Here is a 9056-nt window from a genome sequence, read left to right on the forward strand (position 1 = left end):
ATGTATGATAATAATCAAAACAAAATTGTTATTAGCACTTAAGAAATTTATTTTACACTCGCAAGACTCTTTGTAATGCAATTTATCTATTATATTCCTATTAAAGAGGAGTTGCCCAATGATTGGAGCGAATTCCAAATTTTTATTCCACATGACACATCCTGAGTTTGATCTCCGACTGAAATGTCTATGTGAGTCTTTCGACTTTCAGGAGAGCGAATTGTCGTGGCTTCATCACCAGCTTGTCTTGTAAAAAAAAAGTGTACTTAGAAACTTTTTAAAGTGTCAATAGAAACTGTATTAATTAAAATTCAACTTTTTAGGCCACTCAACACTACAGTATGATAGTATTAATTAAAATTCAACTTTTTAGGCCACTCAACACTACAGTATGATAGTATTTCTCTTCGCTTAAAAGTGAAAGGTCTTACGTTCGAATCTCGTGGATGGACAATTCGATACTAAATTAGGCTGCCCATTGTGTAGCTTAGCCGAACTCTCCATCAGTGTGAAAATATCGATATGCTAAAAAAATTCAATTTTTTAGTATTAGCTTGAACTTTTTTTTATTAGATGTCGTTGTCATTGGTTGTCAATCGTGAATATATAAAATATAAAATAATTAACATAGAGTGCATAAACTAATAATCGTCCAAATACATGTGAAAACCGTTGTCATTATAATTTTTGAATCATTTCTTGTGGAGAACTGTCATGAGGTTTATTCCAGTGACATCAATCAAATTAGTAGTCTCTTAATTTTGATTGTAGTGGCAGTGAATGGCAAGAACCAAGGGCATGAAGTTGTGTAGGGCAAAAGGTGCCTTTGCTTGGGTCGACCTATCCAGGAGGTTGCCACCAGCTCTGAGTGTGCTGAAGGATGTGTTAAGCACAATCAAAAAGCCAGTGACATTGCTGGATATAACAAACCTCTCACTCCTGCGTAAAGATGGACATCCTTCAATTTATGGGGTGGGAGGCCGCACCGGAATGGACCGTAGTCATTGCCTCATTGGATTTATGGGGTGGGAGGCCGCACTGGAATGGACTGTAGTCATTGCCTCATTGGTGTCTTTGTGTAGTCCCAGATACTCTGAATGAGATTATCTACAATTTTATTCTTTGGTATTGAAATAAGGGCATGTTGATAATGTTGGAAATATAGGCGATGTGGATGCTACTTCTCCTACAACAAAATACATAAATATTAGTAAATGATAATTTATGTTGACATGGTAAATCATCATATAAAATAATGAAACAATACGATACTTGTCTTTTGTAGGCAGAAACACTCTTTGTTGATGCTTGATCAGAACAAGATTTTAGGCTAAGGCGTGGAAACTCACCTTTCTTAAGAGTAGATTTTGCTCATCTGAGACAATGTCTTAGTGTAGCAGGTTATGGTGCCCTACTCTCTATGCAATCAAAAGCATAAGTTTTCTTAACTTTTAAGAATTTCATAACGAAAATTGTTACAATACTTTAACATTGTCAAGCAAAACTAACTATAAAATCCTATGATGTGTTGTGTCCGAAAGCGGGAAAGATACAGCAAGTGAATGGGGGAAAAAGATGCCAAGTTTATACCTTTTCTTTACTTCCAGCACTTCCGACAACGTAACAACCCAACAACTTTGCAAACTGTCCAACTACCTGACCAACTGCACCAGATGCCGCTGAAATGAAGACGTATTCTCCCTTCTTAGGAAAACAAACTTCGTTGAAGCCTGCATAGGCAGTCATACCAGGCATACCTACAGAAGAAGGAAAAAGGAAATGCACATAAATTACAGGGAGCATTGAGGGTACATGTCAAAGGACATGAGAAATCACACGAACTGTCCTAGTACATCTTCCAAACCATTAAAAAGATAAATGCAAGACTCTGCTTTTATAACTCATAAGTCCCAACTCAACTAAAGTTATCTAGGGGACTCAATTCGCTTATATCCAAAAGTCTTTTAAAACTTCTGTCGAAAATCTAAGATCATTAGCAGTCATCATCACAATTTCCAACGGTAAGCCAACTAATTTAAATGATTAAAGGCAACTCAAACACTTTCGAGTTCAAAAAAGAAAAACATCAAACACTACTTTCGGTTAAAAATATTTTGGGGCTAGTTTTCAGTGCGCAGCTTGAACTTTGACAAACTAGCCCCAAAAGTATGTTTATTTGACACACACACAGAGAGAAACTGTCAATCTATAGATGATAGTTTCCATTAGTTGAAACAGGCAGATACATAAATATGTTGAACCATCCTTTTCTTTTCAAAACTGAGTTCCCCACACACACACACACACACACAGAAACTGTCAATCTATAGATGACAGTTTCCATTAGTTGAAACAGGCAGATACATAAATATGTTGAACCATCTTTTCCTTAAAAAAGTGAGTTCGACCTAAACATCGTGGGTGACCAAACAACTTACCGAGAATGCCAGTGTAGTAGGAAAGGGGTACATCGGTGTGTTGGATCTTACGGAGGCTTTCCAGTGCGGTGATTACGATGTACTCTTCCCATTTGGTTGTACCTCAGACTAGGTCACCTTCCTTAAAGTTCGAATTTCTGGAATCGAAAACTTCAGCCACTCCATACCCACTCAAGGGCTGCAGTGGTTTCATCAAGAATTGTCAGCAGATACAGTCTACTCTCAGCACTCTATACAACAACCACATCAAATTTTAAAAGCATACATCCACACACACACACACACACACACATATATATATATGTATATGTATATGTATGTATAGTTCAACAATTTGACCTGTGGAAGAATTGAATGCCACACCAATGTGTTTGAAATGTTCAAGCAATTACATGTTCAAGTTCAAAGGCCACTAAATTTCCAAATTAAAAAAAAAAAAAGAGTAGAATAAAAAAGGGACTCAAAGTCTCGAAGGTTGTTAATTTGGACGAAATCTCTGCCTAAAAAGTCCTGAAATTAAAAATCGATTTGCTATATTATTGTTTATACACTAGACATATAATTTTCTGCTGAGAAATGAAAATCAAAGGAAAAGACAAATAAGTAATACGAGTGTTTACGTACAGAGCCAGTGGCATAGGGTGTAAAATAAGCTGAAGTTTCGTCTCATAAGGAGAGGTTCTCCAGGTTTTCTCATAAGGATGCGCATCACAGGATCACATGACAAGTAGAGGTTCTTCACCAACACGGCTTTCGAAGCTTCGTCTTCATCATCAGGGAGTTTCAACTTGATGGTGGCAGCATCGGTAAAATTCATGTCCAACTCTTTGGGAGACCCCTTCACATACTCCATGAATATCACCTGTTTGTTCTTCACTTCCGCCATGGCTTTCGATTTTGCTTTCTCTTTACCTGCACTGCGCTACCCCTGCATCTCTCTGTCACTCATTCTGGTTTGATCAATGGCGTAGCCACTGTAGCGCAGGGAGTTACACATCTTTTTTAATTGTCGGTTGTACGGATCAAATAAATTGAAGATGATCACTAACAAAATATTAATAAGGCTGTGTTGGAGGTAAAATGGGTTTTTGAATATATCTATTCTTTTTGTAAACTCATGCTTATACCCTACTCAATTTCAATGCAGATTATTATTTTGACCTATATTTAGTAGATGAGAGGTAGTGAATAATACGTTTTATGCTAAAAATTATAAATTAGTTCTATCTCTAGTCCCCTTTATTTACTTATTCTTGATTTAATTAGTATGTTAATTATTTATATGGCCCTTGAATTTATCGGTTAGGATTATGATTTTGAGAATATTTTATATTATATTGTTGTTCTTTTATATTGATTATTATATAATTTTATATAAGCAAAAAAGCAAACATATAATTTTACGGTACTATTTTCAGCTAGCCCACTAAAGAAAAAAATTCTAGCTCCGCCTTTGGGTTTGATGCAAAATTTGCGAAATTTTTCATAATCTAACATTTGACTAATTATAAAAATTGAGAGGATAATGCTAAAGTCAAAATTCGTACGAAAAATTAAAAGGATAATTTATTTTTCCTTCCAAAATTAATTAAAGGCCCCATTTGATGAATGTGTCATATTTAAGCCTTGTGGTCCAGCCCCAATATATCTATAGTTACAAAAATACTGATAATGCTATTTAGACATACTTTTTAATAAAGTAAGTTGGTTTTTTTTTATATTTACACTAAAAAAAAAGGAGAAAAAAATAGTTGCGAACTCGTTATTCATTTCTTTTTTTTTTTTAAATATATTAAAAATTTGTTAAAATTATATTTTTAAATAGAATTACTTTGAAAAAAAAATACATAAAGTTGTCTGAGTCTTTTACCCAAATTTAAAACTACAAATTTCCAAATAAACCAAATCCATAAAATTAATTGAAAATAAAAGCACATATAGACAATACATTTACTTTTAATTTATATTGCATTTATCACTTTCAAGTTACAACATTCCATAATACAAAGCCCCCAATGCAAAAGAGAATCTCTCCATGGAGTGGGTTTGGATGATGCAGGGCCAGGCTCTAAGGAAGCCCAATAGGCTGCCAACACCGCAGGCTCAAGCAAAATACATCTCAATACATCAACTACGTAGAGCTAGAGCTAGACCTACTACTCTAGAAATATTCTTTAATTCTTATATATATATATAGTTTATAGTATGACTAGTCCCTTCTTTTTTATCCCAACTAGTACTACGAGACTCCGAGTGAGGAGGAGTAGATGGAAAAAACTACAACTCGAGTTAGAAACAACTTGTCGGCTGAACCGTACCGGCAGTTGTTCCGCCTGCATGGATGCATGAAGCTTCAGCTGCTTGGTTATTGTAAGTGAGCTTCACATCTTGTAGTCTGATCCCGTTGCAAGGATACATGGAACTACAATCGAATTTCACCGCCACTTCCGTCGCCGATGTACCATGAATGCCTTGATACGTCACATCGCTGACCTTAACTCCAGAAGCTTGGCCGGGGCAACCTTTGTCATTAGGGCAGTAATTTTGATCAATAACGATTGGATTTTGAACGTTGGTCATCACAATATGTTGGAAAAGAATGCTCCTAGCAAATCCAGTGCTAGGTCTCCCCCAAGACTTAATTCTGACGCCGTTTTCAGTACCAGTGAATGTAACTGTTTTAACTGTAACATTTTGTACACCGGCTTCTTGTTGGTCCTTCCCTAAACTCCCAATGCTGCACAAGCAAATATTGTTAAAGTTAGAAGTGTATTATTATACATTAATCTAGCTAATAATTAGCTTAAATAATATGTATACAATCTTTTTTAATTTTTTTTGTAGCTAGATATGTACCTGATTCCGTGGCCGGGTCCACATGCGACGTTTTCAATCCACAAATTGGTAGTGCCGGGGCCAACTGAGACACAGTCGTCACCGGTTGAAATTTTGGAGTCGAGAATGGTGACTCCAGATGACATTTGGACATGGATGCCGTCGGTGTTGGGGCTGTTGCCGGCCGCGTTAACCTTGACACCTTGCATTTTCACATTTTGGCAGCCGTTGACGACAATGTGGAACATTTGGCTGTTTAGTGATATTAATCCACTCACCACAATGTTGTTGGAGTTGGAAAAGCTCAGTGTCTGCACATATGATTAATTTACACAAATTAACTTCCATATACAGATACATACTTGCGTATTAACTAAAGTACTAAGTCTAAATGGAATTTGGAACTTAATTATTAACTCATGATTCCCCTAGTGCAAGCAATTAAGTGGTTGACGTTTGAAATTATCGATATCAGTTATATAATATCATACAAGCACATGCATTTGTGGGGTTTTATCATCAATTTTTATGATATTGTTGCTTTGATCCGACAATTGGTGAAGGCATGAGGTTGAGTCAGAAATCGTGCGAGGGATGAACGGTAGAGAAAGCAAATTCACATGTGGATGCATTATGAATATCTAGAAACATGAATAGAGAAAGGATTTAGTGTCCCATGATGTCTCGGGACGCCTCTTTCGACATGAACATGACATTATGTTGCAACTCTTTGTACAAGAACTCAAGCTAGCTCTTTAGAAGTAAGAACACAATGAGACTAATGTTCTTTAATTAGGACCAGTTACCTGTCCATATTCCCATTTCCCAGAAAACCGAACGACCCATATATAGTTAAAAGTGGTTAATGGAAAAAACCGTCATTAGTACGTTACCGGTGGAAATTGACCAATTATTAATTTAATAATGTTCCACTAATTAATCACTTCCTTAAGTCACCACCTAATTAACTTAATTTTTACTTGAGACATAGCACGTAATCACAATAGTTAATATCTTGTATATGAATAAAAGGTACTGGGACACTGTTGAGACGACGTTACAACTTTTCTTTATAAAAAATTAATCATCCATGAAATAAGTGAAGAGGTTAAACTTACAGTTGCTCCGCTGGGGCAACTCTTGCCCGAGGACTTGCAATCCCACAATCCGGTGCCCTGACCGTCGAGAACTCCACCGGAAATGGTGACCCCATTGACATGCTGAAAGAGAAGCCAGTTACCGGCATTTCCAATGACCCGGTAATCAGACGGGGCGACGATAGTGCCGGCAATGCGGAAGGTGATGGCGTTGTTCTTGCATGGCCCAGAGAACACGGCATTGCCAAGCAAGAACCTCCCTGCGGGGACATAGATGACAGCAGGGTTGACGGAGGCACAAGCATTGGACCACGCAGAGAGGAAGGCCTTGGTGGAGTCAGTACTGCCATCTGCTTTGGCTCCTAAACTGCTCACACTGAAAGTGACGGCTGCAGCATCCACATTAGTAATGCTTATAGCCATCATCAACAACGCAAAAACTGCAGCTGCTGGATATGAGAGGCTTTTGGGGTTTGCCATTTGTGCTGGCTGGTTTTAGGATTTTCTGATTTGAAAAAGGAGTGAGATGGAGATGTAGGAGAAATAAAGAGGCTACTTGTCTTAATTACTTTAGAACGAGTAGTTGAAAGGGGAGGATGAGATGGGAAGTGTGGAAGTTGCAACGGTTTTGAGGGGTATTTATAGGTGTGAAATGAAGAAATGGATAATTAATAAATTGCAAATTTGTGGGCAAATCAATCAGGTAATAAAAATGAAATAGTAAGCAAGCAAGAGGCGCCGAAATTTACGTAGGTTTATTTCTTTATTTATTTATTTTTTTTACTTTATAAAAATGACCTTACGTATTGCGGCTTGGGGTACTGTAATCACGTATACTGTATAAACGCACCAGTGCACACCAAACACCCCACCTGGGCCACCTCCATTCTGAATCATCTTTCTTTACGGTTTACTAAATTAGTATGCTGATGTTATACGTAGCTTGGTTGGCTGCTTGAAGCGCAAGTTCAATGCCTTCGATCACTTCACGTCTCTCTTCATTTCATTCTCTGCGATCACTTGACATATTTGATATATCTATTGAAAAAGAAGATAATTTAGCATTTGTATTCAATTTGCCACATCAATCATCAAATATAATTTTAACATATTATTTTTTACATCTCATTTGAAGATGTTAGACATTTATGCAACAGTAATAACGGAATACGTGCATACAATAGCACTGCGGCACTCCTCGTATACATGTGAATGTAATTCAACATTTTGCCTTGTTAGGTTGGGTAGGGTTGCAATTTGAAGGAGGCTAGAGGGTACGTACGTAATTTACATAGGAGGGGGAAAAGCATTGGTAACATGAGTTACGACTACGGGCAGAGACCGTGATAAATGCAAGCGAATGGAGTAGAAAACGGAGAAACAAGCGGCGGCGTGTCATTTCCAACTAACACAACACGACTCCCTTACCTTCTGTTGATTTTGTTGGTTAATTATTGGACTTTATGTAATGTAATATTCATCTCAATTCAGGTAAATTGGCAATATGCATGCATGGACCCCTCTCTCCAAACATCCCTCCCTGTCCTTCCATTCCATGAAGAGATTTTTCATTGTAACGGTAACACGTGATACATTTTCTGTATTCCCGTCACAATGTATTTTTTTTTTTCAATGTCTATGTGTTACTCTAAATGTTATTATACAAGTAGTTAAGAAATACTTGAAAAAAAAAATTTATTCCACTTGTGTAATAACATAGCACATCACCCCATATTTCAAGTACATTTAACAATCTCTCGATTCCATGCATCATGTTTGACTGTTTTCATTACTTTCTTTACTTTTTTTTAAAAGAAAACTAATGAAAAAAGTTTGAAAACTTTCAGTTTTAACGGTAAGAACAAAATAAAGGGTAAAATGAATAGTACCAGGATTGATTTTTTAGTATAAAAATGTGGTTTTTCGTTAAAGTGAACAGTACCGTAGACTTTTTTTTAAAATTTTTTTTTTTTAATAACTTTAATTTGCTGTTTGTGTTTGGACATGGTTCCTTCCTGATCAGGCTAATCTATATATCCTAATCAATCATTTCATACATACTGTCTCAAACCTAAAAATTGTTATAAACTGCCTAACTGTATAAAATAGCTGCTATAACTCTATTATAGTTTTTTAGACGAAACGATAAGAGTTTTATTATATTTCTCATATATGTAGTTATTATATATGTTCACCGTGCATTTTTATCTTCTTTCCAGCACTCTTAAATCTCTTTTTGCAAATTTAAAAGGAGATTGTTATCTTACATTAGTGTTCGATTTTATCCCTTGTTTGGTACACTTAAGCTCTCAGTTGAAAAAAAAAAACATATATAATTTCTAAGTGTAAATAAACCTTATTGGACATTATGCTCTATATCAGCATAAATTACGACTCATCGAATGATCAGATATAGCTACTATGGAGCCAAAAATAATCAAGACACACCAGGTTTCCTACATGCAAGCAGTGGAGAATCATCCATCAACCGAGTCAAGAGTGCCCAAAATAGGTAACAAGTTCAAATTTATCTCATCCATCTTTACTCCATATCCTCTACAAGGAAATCATTCCATAACCTTCAAAACCTTCCTTATAAATTAAATTAATTAGGCTAATTAATGGATTAATTCCTAATTAATTCATTAACAACCCAATTATATAATCACCCATTATACCAATTATC

At 36.1% G+C, this 9056-nt stretch overlaps 1 protein-coding gene and 1 long non-coding RNA gene across 2 annotated transcripts; both read right to left on the reverse strand.

Moving 5' to 3' along the window:
* Window positions 1-642: 642 nt before the first annotated feature.
* LOC137714597 (uncharacterized) lies at window positions 643-2626 on the reverse strand. The gene is made up of 3 exons (XR_015960475.1): window positions 2439-2626; window positions 1591-1757; window positions 643-1186 (listed from the first exon to the last, which is right to left on the reverse strand). It is a non-coding gene; the product is annotated as an uncharacterized LOC137714597 (long non-coding RNA).
* Window positions 2627-4387: 1761 nt separating this feature from the next.
* On the reverse strand, window positions 4388-7099 carry LOC137715118 (polygalacturonase). The gene is made up of 3 exons (XM_068454345.2): window positions 6392-7099; window positions 5295-5584; window positions 4388-5175 (listed from the first exon to the last, which is right to left on the reverse strand). Exons 1-3 carry the CDS (start codon window positions 6848-6850, stop codon window positions 4728-4730), a joined length of 1197 nt encoding a protein of 398 aa, XP_068310446.2. The 5' UTR covers window positions 6851-7099; the 3' UTR covers window positions 4388-4727.
* Window positions 7100-9056: the final 1957 nt, after the last annotated feature.

Source organism: Pyrus communis, chromosome 3 (genome assembly GCF_041283825.1).
Source record: "Pyrus communis isolate YQ-2024b chromosome 3, ASM4128382v1, whole genome shotgun sequence".
Lineage (NCBI taxonomy): Eukaryota > Viridiplantae > Streptophyta > Magnoliopsida > Rosales > Rosaceae > Pyrus > Pyrus communis.

Bases quoted from the DNA above. Each gene is read 5' to 3' on its own strand.
- LOC137715118 (XM_068454345.2), bottom strand. From the start codon at position 6,850: ATGGCAAACCCCAAAAGCCTCTCATATCCAGCAGCTGCAGTTTTTGCG. The intron at 5,585-6,391 runs GTAAGTTTAACC...TCATATGTGCAG, and splicing joins GTTGCCCCAGCGGAGCAACT to ACACTGAGCTTTTCCAACTC. The intron at 5,176-5,294 runs GTACATATCTAG...TTGCTTGTGCAG, and splicing joins GGACCCGGCCACGGAATCAG to CATTGGGAGTTTAGGGAAGG.